Source organism: Pelecanus crispus, chromosome 3, assembly GCF_030463565.1.
Source record: "Pelecanus crispus isolate bPelCri1 chromosome 3, bPelCri1.pri, whole genome shotgun sequence".
In the NCBI taxonomy this organism is placed as follows: domain Eukaryota; kingdom Metazoa; phylum Chordata; class Aves; order Pelecaniformes; family Pelecanidae; genus Pelecanus; species Pelecanus crispus.
In genome coordinates, this window is record NC_134645.1 from 27,609,606 (window position 1) to 27,626,907 (window position 17,302).

Genomic DNA, 17,302 nt, shown 5'->3' on the forward strand with positions numbered 1-17,302 from the left:
CACCGCGGGTCCCCTCCGGTGGTCCCTGGCCCCTCTCTGTGCCCGACCCCATCCCACGGGGCACCCGCAGCACCCTGCCCCGGGGAGTCCCCCACAGTGAACCCCGCGCCCGGGGCGGGGGTGAGCGCTCCTGAACTTCCCAGCGCGGCCGGCGCCCGGCAAGATTTTACCCTGTCTGCCGCCGGGCCCCCAGCGCCGCCCCCCGCCGGCCCTGCCGCCCCGCTCGCCCGCCCCAGGCCGCGCAGGATGGGGGCGGCGCTGGTGCGGCGCGGGGGCTGCCTGCTGCTCTGGCTGGCCCTGCTGCTGGGCTGCTGGGCCGAGCTGGGCAGCGGGCTGGAGTTCCCGGGGGCGGAGGGCCAGTGGACCCGCTTCCCCAAGTGGAACGCCTGCTGCGAGAGCGAGATGAGCTTCAACATGAAGACGCGCAGCTCCAGCGGGCTGGTGCTCTACTTCGACGACGAGGGCTTCTGCGACTTCCTGGAGCTCATCCTCACCCAGGGCGGGCGGCTGCAGCTCAGCTTCTCCATCTTCTGTGCCGAGCCCGCCACCCTGCTCTCCGACACGGCGGTCAATGACAACCTCTGGCACGCCGTCGTCATCCGCCGCCACTTCAAGAACACGACGCTGATCATCGACCGGGCCGAGGCCAAGTGGGTGGAGGTGAAGTCCAAGCGGCGGGACATGACTGTCTTCAGTGGCCTCTTCTTAGGGGGGCTCCCGCCGGAGCTGCGGTCGGCGACGCTAAAGCTAACGCTCTCCTCCGTCAAGGACCGGGAGCCCTTCAAGGGCTGGATAACGGACGTCCGGGTCAACTACACGCAGGCGTCGCCGGTGGAGAGCCAGGAGGTGCGGCTGGACGACGAGCAGAGCCGCCTGTGCGCCAGGGAGGACGTCTGCCTCAACGGGGGCGTCTGCTCGGTGCTCAACGACCAGGCCGTCTGCGACTGCTCCCAAACGGGATTTCGGGGGAAGGACTGCAGTGAAGGTAAGGTGCCATTTCAGCTCGCCTCGCTGCCCCCCTCCCCGTTGCTCCTTGGAGGGGATGGGCAGGAGGCCAGGCCTGCATGGAGTTTCATCTGTACGAGTGGATCTCCCTCCCCTTCCCTCCCCGCCGCGTCCCCAGCTCCCCTCTTCCCCGCCTTCCCCTCCCTGCCCTCCACGTGTCTCTGTGGCCGACCATGGTGCCATCACTCTTCTGTTCTCTGCGAGGCTGGGCGAGAGGAGGAGGAGGAGGTGGCGGCTATTTGGGCGTCTTCCAGAGGTGGGGTGTGACTTGGGGTTGTCCCAGGCAGAGGAAAGGTGGGCCCTGAGTGCTGGCTGTCACCTGGAAGGGAGAGGGCAGCCGGCATCACGCTCAGCCAGAGTCAAGGGAGGGGATGGGCACGCTTGTCACAAGCAGCTGGTGGCAATTAATTTTGGGAGCGGGGAAAGCGATGCTGGGGAGAATTTTGCCAGATTAAGTGCAAAGATGGCCTGGGTTTATTTTTGTAGGGTAGGGGAGACCCAGAGTCTGCTTTGTACTGATACTTGCTTCTGATACGTTGTTGAAATAAAATCAGTGATTTATTTGTGAATTCCTTAAATTGTTGCTGGGGAAGAGGGGGATTAAACGGAGGATTATGTTTTTACACGAATGCAAACGGTACTGCTTTGCAATTTATTTAGTAATTCACCGTGCCAGGGAGAATACAAAAGGGCAAGGGGAAAGTACATACTCCAAGACCACAAAATTACTGAATAGTTTTACCAAGGAAGAGTGAGCTTAGGGAAACAGCACTTTCCTGAATCCCATCTACAAATAAATCACTGGGTAAGATATGATTCATATTCAGTGCCCATTGTTTTTGGCAAATGGAAGGAGTGTGAAAATTTACTTTGCAGAAGCCTGTAGGACTCCCTTTTATTATTTTGCTAGTAAATGTACCATTGCTTGCAACTCCTTAAGCATAGAGAGTACATATGTTGTGTACCTAGAACAGGATGTAAAGGTATACAAGTGAAATAAGAGCAAATATATCAAAGGAAAACATAATCTTCATGTCAAAATTGGAGACCTAAGTTTAAAATCTAAAATATAAATAAGATATTATCAAGGCCAAATGAAGATCTTCACCGAGTGGCTGCATGACATTTATGGCTGAATAAATTGCCTTTATCATTTCTATCAGATTTCACTTATTACAAGAAAGAAAACATAATTTGTGACTGTGCTTTATTATGTAACACCTTCTGTCCTTAGTGTCAATACTCAAAACACTACAGTCATTCTGCATCCTGTTTACTTTATCAGCTGTTTATCTCTCATGTGCCATTCATTAAAAAATTCAAACCCTATTAACATTTTTAAATAATTTTTAATAAGTAAAGAGCAAATGATAGTTTCAGAAAGTAAGACGTTTGTGCTTTCAAGAGCACAAAATCCCAGAAACTGTAAAATGAAGTATCTTTTACATTAGGTAAGATCATATCAATGGATTTAGTATTTGGATGTAAATTTTTAATATGTGGTCCTACGTAATATACAGGTGTATGTAAAATATCAAATTGTCTTAGCATCTTTGAGTTAGGTCCTTTATAAACCAAAAAGAAAATTATGAGGTGTAGCAGCTTGGTTAAAGCAAGAATATTCATTTATATATTATTATGCATTTGTGTACCCTTTACATTAAAACATAGTTTATTTACTTGAAGCTATTTTGAACATGTAATATTTGTATGGAAAAGTTCATATAATTGCATGTAATAGCAGTCAGAGAAAATCTTATCTTTACATAATAATAAGATCAATAGCTATTTTTAAGGAACATTTTTATGTTTAGGTTGAATGTTACTGAAATACATATATATGTTTATATATATTAGAAAGTCTATAGAGCGTATAAGATGACACTCAAAATAATATTTAGAATCCCCCAAATTTAGGGTAAAATGCTGGCTTCATTCAAATACTGGTGGTCTTACAGTTGACCTCAGTGGGATCAAGATTCCCCTCAAGTGTCCCTTCAGCCTTATAAAATAATAGCAAGACTTATAACTTTAGCATACTCTCTCAACAAAGGATCATAAAGTATTCAGATTCTGATTTAATTTGAAACAGGAGGCAACATTTCCACTGATAGCGATATAAATGGAACTAGTCTTACAGTTTATATGTGTTGATTGAGACAAGATAGTAACTGGAATTCACACCAGTCAGGTTTTGATGAAGGGATCAGTAGCTACTCATATGTGCTGCCAAAGATACTGAACTATTTTATAAATTATTTAATACTCTAAGAAATAGAAAAGGCAGAAGGACAAGTAAAACCATTATGTCTGCCAAGGAAGAAACCCTGGCTGTTTTTGTTTAGTTCTTTATAGCCAACACAGAAATGATGCTGTTGAGTTTTGATCTTTTGTTCCTAGAATGTGTCAATTTCCCACAAAGCTTAGTAAGAGTTTGCCATTGCTGAGGGATGCAGAATCATCTCAAGACTACAGTGATCTGGAGGGGTCTTGAGTTTTCACTCTTTGTCTTGTGCTACTTTTTGACTAAAAATTGTTTAGATGGAAAAAATCCCCAACTTCCCATTTTTATCTGAAACTGTAACCACATGTCCTAGTTGATACCTTTTCTTTAAAGGTGAAAGATGGTAATTAACTTCTATTTTCCTTGGATTTTTTAATATTCTTTTTCTTGCCTTGGATTTACTGTGCTTCTGCATCTCTGCAGTCTGGTAAGGCAGAGAGGCCCACAGCGTAATGAGGACTTCAGAAATCACCACCACCACCAAAAAACCTTTCCGAAATTTTCGACCCTGACTTGCACATTTGAGAGACTAGAAATAATTGATTTAGAGTCAAAGTTTCAGGCCTTAGGACGCAATTTTTGATAGCACTTAAGTTATTTTCAGGAAAAAATATGTTTTGTTTTTTTTTTCTAATTTTCATCTTTGAAAATCTCATTAATTTTTCATGATGTAAAATTTTCTTATAAGAATGAAGTTTAACCAAGTTTATTTCTTTTGGAAAACCCATAGTAATATATGTTATTCCCAGTAGGCTTAACTGTCCTTGTACCCATCTAAATCAGGAGTAGCTTCATTTATATTATCTGAACTACACCAGCGTAAAAACAGTGTAAGCTAGGAAAGAATCAGATTTATTGCGTTCAGTCATGCTCTTTGTTCGAATAGGATCTAAACTCTCTTCAGTGGGAGGTTTGGCATGAATTACAGAAAAAGAACTGGAGTTTCGCTTGAGCATCAAGGGTGTGCAGTCTACAACACAGAAAAATACGATCTGTAGTAGTGCTGTTGTTGATTAGTCCATGTGCTTGTGAGTAAAGACAGTAAAAGAGCCTTCTAAAAGAGAAAATAAAATCTCTATTTAGTACTGAAACAGGCAAGGAAATATTATTTCACATAATAAGAGTGACTCAGTAGAAGGAAAAATACACAAAATTATGATAAATTTTGTTAGGAATAAGACTAGCATTAAAATAAACCCTGATTGCCATATCAATTTTCTGATAAGTTTTTGACATACATCACAGTCTTCTATTCAGTGAAAATTATATTATTCCTTGAAATGAATCAAATTGGTATGGCTTGATTCTATGATAGGGAGAGCTGTTCATTAAGAAGACTGATCTTTAAAATCGAATTTTTAGTGAATTAAGTCAGGGTCCTAGAAGGTAGGGAGAATACATGAGTGATATCAGTGAGCCTCCATATTCCTCCTCTCATTTTGCTCCTTATGTTAAAATTTCAGAATAAAACCCCCTATTTTGAATATTATATTTATAAAATATAGACCCTCTGGCTTTAGACAAAAAAAAATATGTAATTTTCCTTTCATCTTCATTTACATAAAAATAACCTTGTCCAGTATCCTGTCTGAGAGAATAGGCAGATACCTCTGAAGGAGGAAATAAAAAACACATAACACACTTTGACTTGGGAGAAGTTTCTCACTGACCCCAGCATCTTGTCACTCCATGGCCTTCTGCTTTTCTGTATCTGTAACCACTTGAAAAAATTGCATACAAGATTATTTATCTTTTTAAAATATAGCTGACCTACTTGCCTCAATATTAGCATGCTATAGAGACAATTACTCTGTGAATTCAAAGTATTCCTGTTTAGAACATTTTAACTGTTCCACTGAGTTTCTGTTTTGTGGGAAAAACGAGGACTGCTCATGCAGCTGTTCACTGTAAGAGATATTCTTCCTTGTCATATATTCAGAAGTTGATGCCAGCTATGGATTGAACTGTGAAAGTGATTTTTTAAGGAAGCAAATTCCAGATGTCTCAGGCTAGCCAGCATTTAGATTTGTTTGTTTGGGCTCTGAATATATTACATCAGTCTTTGAGGTGTATTTTTGCTTCTTCATGTTAACTTTTTAAAAAGTCATCCAATATTTATATCTTTTTGAAAAATTTCATATTTTAATTCATTCAGTTCTCTTATGCCTTGAAAAAAACATATAAACATATTTTGGCATTAATTATCTTTTGCAAGATACGTGTTTGAGTGTAAAGTGATGCTGTTGAACTTATTGCCTATAGTAGATCTTAACAGAGTAGCCACAATGGTCTTTATCCTTCTTGAATAGTTAGCTAAATATACTTTGAGCTAGCAAATACTGTGAGCAGAACTTCCCTTTGATTTACACTTCAGAATCTTTATTTACAATACACATCTCTATTACATGATCTGTGTTTCTTCTGCGTGCTGAATTTCTTGTCAGTGCCAGCGGCCACTGGGGTGATGTTGATTTAGGAGGAGGGCTAGAAATCCACTAGAGATTACACTAAGGTTCTGTTGTATTTACAGATTATTTGATTAATTTAACAATAAATGTTTTAATTTTATGTAATATTTTTGAACAGTGACTTTGTCAGAGTAGAATCTTGAGGGCAGATAGTCAAGTTATCCCAGAGTCTTTCAAAACTGTATTAAATCTGTGCTCTTCACATTTAGTCATATGAAAACAGAATCCTTATGTCAGTTTAAAGCAGAATTTTGCATCATTTTCCTAATGCAATTTGATATATTATTTTGTTTGCCAGGATTCAACATTATAGGATATTGATTTCAATATCTGCCTTGTGTAAAATCACAGCAATTTAAATACTGTGTCACTGGTAATTAGGAATTGGCAGTCTATTTTGTATTATCTTCTAAGAAGGCTACTTGTTGAATATTGCTAATCCTTTCAAAATGCTGGTATTGAAATACTTCCAAAAGACCACTTACGCATATAGCATACATCTTAGTACCCCAGATCAATAATATTTTATATAGTGAGGTTGTTGCTTTCCTTTGTGCCTAGCTGAGATGCAGGGTCCATGTTAATTTTAAGTCTATATTGCAAATTATAGAATGCTGATATGCTAGAAGAATTTACATTTAGCAGTATAGGACTTTGAGTCAAATTGGTCATATTCATTCAGAATTTCAAAATTATGTAATAAAATTCTCTATATTTTAATGTAATTACATCTCAAGGCTTACAGGCATTTTGGACCAAATGCACTTGATCTTTTTTCTCAGCTGCAGGTTGGCTCCCTAGGAGTCTTTTAACAGTAGATGCTAGCCAAGGAGTTGTGGGAAAACATTTGGATTACAGAACATGTAATTTTATCCCATCATCATTACCGAGCTGATGGATGGAAATGGGGAAGCAGACTGGCAAGTAAAACCAGTTCCTGATAGAAATAGCTTTATGTAGACGCTAACATTAACATATGCAGCTTTGAGGATTTATGCTTCTTTTAATAAACATGTCAAAATTGGCTGGTAATTTAAAACAAAAAGGTTCATCCATCTCTCTTGTTGAAATTAATACAATGTTTTGTCTTCCAGAAAGCTTAGTGTTACTTTCAGAAAACATGAAACCATACCAGCTTCTGGAAAAATACTTTGTCTAGTTTATTGCGCTGTAGTTGAAAATTGTATACCTTCATAAATACGTGATTTTACACAATAGTGAAGGGCATCCTGAGGTTTTGTGTACTACAGGTACAAACTACAGGTACAAACCTGAGGAATAAATTGTAAAGACCAAAGTATACTTTTTTCAGGGAACGATTTGGTAGAATGTGACAAGCATAACTTTAACTGTGCTGTTATATATAGAATTCACTCGCAAAGTGAGAGTACATAATATCTTTGATGCCTTTATTGAGTTCTGTGCTGTCGAGGGATCATATTTGAATGTTTTACAAAATAATTTAGGTTTTTCCCACAAAGATGTGCACTTTTCTGAAATGACACTTTCTCCTTCTGTACTCTGGTGATGGTGTCTGACTAAATTGTTCTATGTGGTGGGTTCATGTTAATGTCTAGTCATTCTCTTGGATCTTGGTGTACTCAGTAGAACCTATGAGCACTTCAGTGCACAAAATACCTGTAGTAACTAATGAATGAAGTAGGAAAAAGCACATGATTTTGATATGACGTTGCTTTCTCATTGACCCTAGCCAGTTCACACCACTTCTCCAGTTTGGTTTCTCCATCTGTAAAGTTAAACTAGTGACACTCCGTACAGGATTTTTGGTGGGATTTTCTTCCTGGCTGCAGGCACTTGAAAGATCAGAATTTCTATTAGGGATCTAGTAGGGGAAGTCAAGACTTGAAGCTCTCCTTACTGTAATGCAACCTCTTTAGTCTACGGAACTGATACTTACCGGCTGGCTTTGAAGTTGCCACCGTTCCTACTGCCTGTCTATCTATAGCTGAGTGTTCAGAATAATGTGTTTTTTCTTGTGCACAACTGGTCTGCCATTACATGTTTTCCATTACTCTGACTAGATATTGGGAATGATATAGCTTGTCAACTGCCAACCACTTTTCCTTTGACAATTCAGCTCTTCTCATGGTTGAAAGAGTTCCCATCCTTTGTAACGTTAAGACACCTGTACAAAAGTCATCCTTATTACTATAAAAGGATCTCAGATTTAATGTCTGAGGATAGTGGAGAACTCTGGGTCCAAGTTAATGATCATATAATTTTTGAAAAGTTTCATTCTCTTTTGTTTTTAATGAGAAATTTGGGGGTGAAAGTGGGAGGTAGCCTCAGTCATGCCTTGTTTGAGCTTGTAAAGAAGTAAGAGACAGAGGTAAGCTGGCAGCTTTCTGTACGAACAGGATTGTATGATAGGATTTTAGATTTCTTTAATTCTATGGAGTTGTTTATGAACCTGGAACTATTTAGCTAGGTCCTAACAAGCAGCAAATTTGGTGCCTCATCGCTGGAGAAAACAGGTTCTGTTGTCGTCTTTTACTGGAATCAATTTGAAGTCCCACTGACTCAAGTTTAGAATTAGGGCAAACCTAATAACCTGCTGATTCTGAACTTATTATTCAAATGGGAATATGAAAACAGAGAAGATCTAGGGCAAATTAAATAACCTGCTGATTCTGACTGTAGTATTCATCTGGGAATATCTACAGAGAAAAGACTCTTCATAAATTTGTATATTTATTACCATCATCATCATCATCATCATTATTTATTAATTTAATATGTGCTTATGAACCATGCTGTAGAAGTAGTTATATGACTAATTTTGGTTTACATTTAAGGGACTCCATAATTTGTGGAAAAATCTGTTTTACCAAAAAAGCGGGAGGTGTATTCAACAGAATCATTTTTGCAGTTGCTGCCACTACAAACTGTGAAACAGTGTATTTTGCATATGTAAGTGTTATATATCAACAATGCTATGTAGGTGTGCAAATTGCAGATTGCTTTTGGTCTGTAGCACAATGCACATGGTCTTGAGATGAAAAGGTTTGACTTTTTGGTGATTTTGTCTAGAGAAAGGGCTTTGTGTTGCTTAAAGGCAGAGAAACTAGACTGATTCTTCCCATAGCGATGTCTCTTTGTAATTAGGAGGACATGTATAGCCATTATGGAGGTCACTGACATTACACTATGCAATTGGAGATGTATGTCACAGTTCCAAAGTTTCAGAATTACATCTTAATTTCTGATACAGAATGACCTTCATGTTGATCTTCTTTCCCTTCTATGCTTTTTAGCTTTAACAAAAGATTTTAAAAATGACACTTTTGTCAAAGGAGGTATTTCCATTAAGAAAAGATTCCTTGAGAAAGATTACATGTATCTATTATAAATTATATGTACTTTCTTTTTAAGAAGTGTATAGAAAATCACAGAATTAGTGAGCAGACATGGGGTGAAGATCTGTATCTCAATATTGTAATTCTCTTTAGAAGAAAAGAAAGATTTGTAAATAGATTTTCTAAGAACTGATTAATGCCCTCCTGCTACATCCTTCTCAGATGAATGTTGCTGAAATCCCCAGGAGCTGATTCTCTGTGAAGTTTGTTTGCTGTGATACTTAATGCAGAAAAATAATTTCTGTAATATTATCACATTGCAAAAAACATATTTTTTTTTAAGAACATATAGTTTTTCAGAGATCAATTGTGGACTGTCATTCAACAGTAGACAAAAGATTTGTCTGGTTTGGTTAAACATTTACTGAAGAATTCTGAACACAGGTTTCATATTCTTACATAAAACATTCCTGACTTAAGTGTTATGAGAAAAACATCAGCATTTTCCCACTAGTTCACCAGGAAGAAAATAGGATTTTAATATGTTTCCTTGTTAACCCAAAACTCCATTAGATTTCCATGAATGCTGTTATCAGTTGTGGTAGTTTCCAGGAATTTCTGGGGTTTTTTGTCAATGTTCTTGGACCAAAGTATTTGGAGGAGCAACTAGGATGAAAATTAGTTACACAGCCTTGTAGCACAGCCGTGCTTTTTCCTCTACAGCAGTCAAACAACTGAGTCTGGCATTGTAAGAAGTTGTGCACTTAAGCAGTACAGCACAGTTTTTATTTTTGTTTTCCACATTACAAATTTTGAAACTCAAAATTTAAACAAATAATATATCAGGTTCACAGTTATGAGAAAAATATTTTCACACTGTTTCTTATTCAGGTTTTTGTAACAAAGAAAGTTCCAATGACAGAAAAAAGTTAATGTTACAGAAGTTTTGACCCGCTATTCTTGCAAATCCACTGACAACCAGATTTTCAGTATTTGAAAAATTGTTAACATTCAGAGGTTTTTATCTATTCTCTTATCATTGGCTGGATCCCATTCTCTCGTTTTAAATATCATTGGAGTCTTTAAATAAGTAGGGACTTTCTAGCACATTATAAATACCTACATCATTCAAGTTTGTAAAAGGGACTGATTAAACAAATCTCTGCTATTCAGTCACATATTACCCATTGTGATACTTGAGTCATGCTGGTGGATTTTGTAAATCTTAAACCACAGAAACATGCATAATAATGCAAGTGAATAAAATTTCCTTCCAATTTCTCCCCTATTAAAAAACCAGAAACATATCTATTGGAAGTGGGGAAAAATAGCAGTCTAAGTTGATGGCACCACAGGAATTCAGAAACAAAGCTACCTGCAATGAGTGGTGGCTTTCATCTTTTTTTTGCTTGTGTTTAAGGGTGGGACTTGTCTCTCCATTTTATTCACATTTGCATGAAAAAATAACAAAAAGCAGTTAGTGATGCTGTATCTATTGTGTTAGAGATATACCTAACTCAAAAGCATGCCTCTGAGAACTTAGTAATTTTTAGGTATTTCAACATTGTATTTCAATATGGGCTCATTACTCCTTGGATAGCCTAAATATATAAGGTGAATTGAGTACAGGTTTTTCCTGTTATTCAACTTCGCTCTTCCTTAGCTTCCTCTTCAGAAATTTGAAAAACAGTACATAATTATGCCTTGGAAACTTGGTCCTCGCCCAGTCTGAGCTCTCACTGACTTAAATGGAGCTTTTGATTTTTAGAGAATGCAGAAAGAGGTACTAAGGAAATTGATTAACTAATGGAATTGGAAGAGAAAAATGTCTTTAGAAATCATATATATTGTTATGGACAATATTTCTAAAATATTTTGCTTTTGTAGGTTTGTCACATTCAGTAGGATCTCTCAGTCAATTGAGGGAGTAAAATAATTTATCCCAGTACTCCCCTCATGTCTGTGTAAATCAGGATTGATATCTCTTGAAGTTAACACATTAAGCCATTGTAAAATAAGGGTAAGATCAGAATCAGGTTCTCTGGTTAGGAAAAAAAAAAAATCTTTCAAGTGTATTAATATTAAAACACCCCAAAACCTCAAGAAATAAACAGGCTTAACCTTGCCCACTGCTAGGTAATATTACTTTGTGATGTTTATAGAAGTTTCCTTTCTCGTTCAGATGCCCAGAAACATTTTGCCGGCACAAAAATGACTGGCAAGAAGCTTTGCTTGCTTGTTTCCCACACCTATATGGTAACAGTAATTACTTATTCCACTCTCTAATTTTTCTGTGTTTGTAGAGGTATAATAAGAAGTGAAAATGCAATTTTCCCTTAAAAAATTATGAATTAATGGCTAAAAAAGTTTTCATATTTTATCCTACTTCCTACCCCCATTGCTGAGATGACCTATCCTGTATTAAAATGCTTACCATTTGAAAATAGACTGTCATGTATTTTTTTTCATCCACGTTTGAATCAATCTTCACACTCCTTTTGTTGTTCTTAGATACCCATTTAGCACACAGGTTTTTAAAGCGTAGCTTGGTATGGCCAGTTTGCTGCTTCTCTCATCAACCTAAGTCATTGGTATCAGTCTAACATGTATGAACATACTGCACTCAAAATCTGTGCTCTAAGAATATTATTAAGTTTATAAAATAAAGCAGTTACAAGGTATGAAGTGTCAGGACAGAAGATACTGTGCAATTTTAATTTCATCCATTTCTGGGTATCCATTATGAAACAGTCTTTAATTACGTGATCATATACCACTTCTTCCTTGAGCCTTCTGCCTCATTCAGTGCATAGTCTGGATAATAAGTTCTTCAGTATTTTGTTTTCTCCTTGCTGTTCAGTGTGTAGCCCTCAGCCTTATTTATTGTCCATATTCAAATCAGCTCTGAAGAGAAATTATTAATTTTTCCCTGGGCTCTTCTAAGGTTTTGATAACTCCAATGTCTGAGCTGCTGCACAAATATTAAAAATTACACAATGCCCATGTAAGATGACAGATGCTATTATCCCAGTCATAGAGGAGAACTGAGGCAAAAGAGACTGCAGGTAAAAACATTGACTACTACTGAGTGCACAGTCTGAAGTTTTTCTGAGTGCTTCACATATAACACTACATACTGTAGCCTCCATGATAATTTCAAAGCACAGCTTGCACTGACTTCAGATTACATCTTTGGGTGATCAGCACTGCATATTTGGGGATACCCAGCAAGGCACGCTCCCCGAAGATGTAAATGTCCTGAACAGCATAAGGAATGACCACCCAGAAAATGCCTAGCTTTAAAAACCTGACCAAAATCACATGGGATTTTTAGGAGAGAAGGGGATAGAACGTATTTCTTCAAGGCAGCATTCACCTCTCCTTGGTATGCAGTACACCCCACTCCTTTTTAGCAAGGACTCTTGTATTGCAGGGGCAGGGGTACTGCTCATTGGCACAACAGCTTTCTTCATTACTCGGTCATTACTTACTGCTAAGAATAGACCTCTTCTGTGTACAGAACAAGTTACAGAGGCTCTGGAGACAATTGCATTAAACTATGCAATTAAAGGCTGTATCATAACGTATGTGAATAAAGCAGATGGATCTAAGTTACGTAAGAAGCCTTATGTCTCAGAGCTGCTATTTTTGACTTTGCAAGTCAAAAGACCATTCTTTTAAGGTAGTAAAATAGTCAGTGTGTATAATTTTTTTATAGGTTTTTAAAAGTCTGCTCCCACTCAGACATCCCGGCCCCAGCCATTGTGTTTTCTGCACATTAATCGGGAAGCACCCTTTCCACAGGGCCCATTCCCAGCAGGGAAGTTGCTGACAGATTGACACCTTCCCTGCTACAAAACTGGGTAGCTGGACCTCGCACAGGCTACAGAGTTTCCAGTGACAGCGAAGACCTGCTGAGGCCGAAGTTAAAGTATGCAACCACACTCCAAACAATCTTAAGGAGCTTCCTGATAAAATCAAAGACATCTCCAGTAACACTGTACAAACATATTTTTTGAGAAAGTTTGCAACTTGAACAGATTCTGGTGGGTTTTCAAAGGACTGGCAAAAGGCTTAACCCTGAAAGTCAAGTCACTCCTGCCCAAATGGGTTTTATATTTCTGCTTCAAAATAAGACTAAAGTCAAAAGGAATCAGAATGGAAATGAAACTTACTTAGAGTTCCCTTGGGCAGATACTGCTGCTAACATAAATGTCAGGTTTTCAGCTGAGCTGGTTTTTTTTGTGGCTAAATCAAATATATTTTTTTAAGACTGAAAAGATAGACGACTTCCTTACTATACTGGGTCACTCTCAATTTTCTTTAATTACTATAACTGATCTTCCTCTGTAGTAAGTGTGTCTTATAAAGAAGGAAAGAAAGCAAAATAAAATAAAATAAAGCTTAGGCACAATTCTTTCAGTACATTTCAGAACCATTTTTCCAAGGAATTAATTGAGTTTTCAAAATAAAATGTAAATATTGTATTTGCACATCTGCTTGTTGCAGTGTTGCCATTAAAAAACTTTGCCTAAAAATATTTCTTAAACTCTTCCTGTAAAAGTTTTATATGGAGGAAAAGTATAGCCATAATAGTATATTCCATACATAAAAGCCAGAAATGCAGTGTTAATCTTTGACTTGAGCAGCCAATATTTTTAAGATACTTCTGTCTTTATAAGAGCCACATTTTTAATGTCGCAGGAACTTCGAACACACCTTTATTATTTTTCTACTTATTTAGAGATTGCTCTTTCTTGCCTTGTGTGTTAAAAAATTATGAAGATCAAAGAATATTTATTTTCCCTTTTTCTTTCTATGATGTATATTATATCCATTTTGTTATACTATGTACTATTTTGACTATAAGTATACCAATAAAAAGCTACTAGGACAGGAGAAGGTGAAGACAGAGTAAAGTCACAGTCAAATTCCCAATTAATTTCTTTATGATCACTTAATTCACAGATGTTCCCACTGCATTTGGTCGGATTATTTATATGAATAATTTTATCCCCTGGATCCCCAATATAAATCAATGTATATACAAATATGCTGCAGATAACCATAGTTATTTTAATAATATGACTGTTTACAAGCATATGATTATTCTATATGATACCTCATGGTATTTAATCACCTAGTGACATTTTCAGGAATATTAAACATTATTACTCCCACTGATTTAAATGGGACTAGGTGTGTTAGAATGAATAGAAAAGTTTTTAAAAGAAAGAAGTTCAGTAGTCCAAAAAAAAGAATTGAAAATCATGGTTTAAGCATAATCAGATCCAAGCTAAACTGCAGAATCATAGACAATCAATTAAAGTATTTATAAATTTTTAGAGACAACTATTCGTGTTTTTATGTATTATAACTGTTGTGCCTCGTATATAATCTTATCAGACTCATCTTTAGAAATGCCTTTTTTTATGAATAATAATGAGTTTATATTCAGATGTCTGTATGCATATAAATTTTGTTCAGGCTCAATGTATGTGTTTTTTACCACCTCTTCATTGCATTTTCTATAAAACAATTGCAGTGCTATTTATTTAGGAAAGCTTAAATTCTAGAGGAAAATAGTACCAGTGGGAAATCCCAGTCCTATGTAACGTCCCTAAAGGCTGTTTTTTGCTAAGCAGTGAAGGAAGTATAATTTAATGCACTCTGATTTTACCATCATTTAAAATATGTCCCTAGCTCAGCAGTACTCCTCTGCAAACTTTCTTTTCTTTTGAAACATAGAGGATAGTACACAAAGAGCGAAGCAAAAATTTATTAGCCTAATGGGACCTAGGATATCAACAAAAATTAAATGTATTGATGCTTTGATCATCATTTAATCTACTACCTACACTTACCAGACTTCTCAAAATATCAGCTTCTGTGATTATTTACAACATTCATGCATTTCATAAACTGACTAAAAAGTCTTCTTGATTTAATAAAATACTAGAAAACAAATTGTCCTAAATGTAACCTTATAAAGCCTCCTATTTTTTTTTTAAAGGGTTTTTTTTAAAGGCAATAGTTATCCAATTAACCAGAGGCATATTTATTTTACAATTGTTAATGTGCCACCTCTGGGATTTATATCAATAAGATTAAAAAATAGGTAGTTTTCAGTATTTTTTAAATTGGTGCAATTATTATTTTTTGTCAGGTATTTTCATTCACTTGTAAAACAGCAAATGAAGCTGACTGCTCTAAATGAAACAGTATAGCCACTGCACCTAAGGTTACTTCTCTCTCAGATCTGCTCCCATACACATACATGGGGAATCGTGCTCAAGCTTGGTCCTCCTACAGTGGTTTGGGTAAAGAGAAATAATTTTCTTGGGAGGACTTTGTTAAATCCAGATCATTTGGACAGAGCAGTTCCTCAGGCAGTTATGCCAGTTGATCGGAAGGGGCAAATAGAAAGGAATTTTCTGGCAGTGAGCATGCAGTAGCATAAGGGCAGCAAGGTCTTTGCCTGCTCAGCTACAAGAGGAGGTGGCATGTGACTCTTTCTACCTGTCTTTGAATTTCTGTCTATATAGCTGTGATTGATTCCTGCAAGCATTATTGATTATCAATGTTCTGGCCAGAAAAATTATTTAAGCAATTTATTGGAAATATTAGGAAAACTTTCAGTAATTTGGAAAATATTGTCTCTGTTTTAAAGGAGTCTGTTTTCAAAGATAAGTAAGGTAAAATTTGTCTCTGAATAAGCCTAATATCTACACTGTACTGTATCTTAATAAAAATCATGAAGTTTTTCAGCTGAGCTTGTAAGAACTGGACCTTCATTTTGTGTGAGTCAGTAGCATCACTTTTAAATCAAATCTTGGAAAAACTCTCAGTACTGAAATTTTCATAGCTGTCAAAAATATTTTTGAGAGTTGCTTTCCTTTTAGCTGCATTTCAAAACAGGTTCCTGAATTTATTTTTTTTTCAAGTATTTCAGCTAAGTTTCAATATGACTTGGTGTTTTCTCTGACTTTATGCAAAAGGTGGCCTAGAAAACTTGATAAAATAAGGGACTGGCAATATTGTTGAAACAAACCTTTGGTAACCAAATAAATGATATCAGGAGAAGAATGTAACAAAAATATCTGAAAATTTATTAGATATTATAGTAGTATATCATGCTCGGCCAAGTTTCAAGAAATTATTGGTTACTGAATGTGGTGTGTACTGCCTATGTATCTCTAAAGGGTGCGCAACAGTCTCATCATGAGTCTCATCCTACACTTCTTACTGCAGGAAGTTCTTACTGTAGTTTTTGCTTGGTAAGAACTGTACAACACTTAATACATGACCAACTGCAAGTTCTCCTCTGAAATGTTGGATTCTTTCAGAAAATAGTTTTAACTGTGATAGTGACCTTTGGTTCTTGGGTTTTGAAGTTACATTTTGCTTTTTGCAGAATTTACTACAGTTAAGAAAAACTTATTATGAAACAACCATTTTTTAGCTTTGGACCCAGATATTACTTCTTCTTTAAAAACCGGATCCTTCATACATGATTACATCAGAGGAGTGGTAGACATCTGGAAGTGTAAAGTGGGAAAAAGGAGAGATGAAGGACTAAGTAGTAATTAAGTATTGGAAACAGGATTTGAAATTGCTATTTTATTTTCACAATTCTATTAAAAGTTCGTGATATATATTGAGTATTTAATCTGCCTCACAGTTTTTCATGCATAAAATAAGGTTAATAATATTCACTGTCTTCTTACCATTCCCTGTCTGTTTTGTTTAGTAATGTCTAAGATTTCAGAGCATATTTTGCTATATTCCTAGCACTACCTACTACAAGAGAAGTGGATCTTATTTATGGTTTTAGATGTTACATATTATATACAATATTGAGCTATAGTTGAGATGCAAACATTGGAGCAAAAGTAATGAATAAATTTTTGTAATTCAGGGTATTCCAGATTGCTTTAAGGGCAACAAAGTTCCTGATGCACTCATACATATTCATTATAAACATATATTCCTCTTTGGGATAACCTGTTTGGGCCTGGCTTGTGGTTTATTTCTCATAGCTTAACATGGCAACAAGATCTGTTAATAATATTAATATATCCTTGAGTAAACCAGTGTTTATTTATGAAGGGGTCCTTAACAAATGTACTGTCAACAGATTCTTAATTTTATCTCCTTTGCAAGAAAAAGCAAATATGTATTTTGGAAACGAACTGAAAACCTACTAAAATACATGTAAGATTGTATTT

At 36.9% G+C, this 17,302-nt stretch overlaps 1 protein-coding gene across 18 annotated transcripts in view; it reads left to right on the forward strand.

Moving 5' to 3' along the window:
• Positions 1 to 246: 246 nt before the first annotated feature.
• The window catches only part of NRXN1 (neurexin 1), a 728,426-nt gene continuing 711,370 nt past the window's right edge, over positions 247 to 17,302 (forward strand). For 17 of the 18 annotated variants that reach the window (XM_075708515.1, XM_075708516.1, XM_075708517.1 and 14 more), the window contains exon 1: positions 247 to 985. In XM_075708515.1, coding sequence (XP_075564630.1) covers positions 247 to 985 — 739 coding nt within the window. Of the gene's footprint in view, positions 986 to 3,461; positions 3,480 to 17,302 lie in introns of all 18 variants that reach the window. The other variant, XM_075708526.1, reaches the window with a different exon arrangement.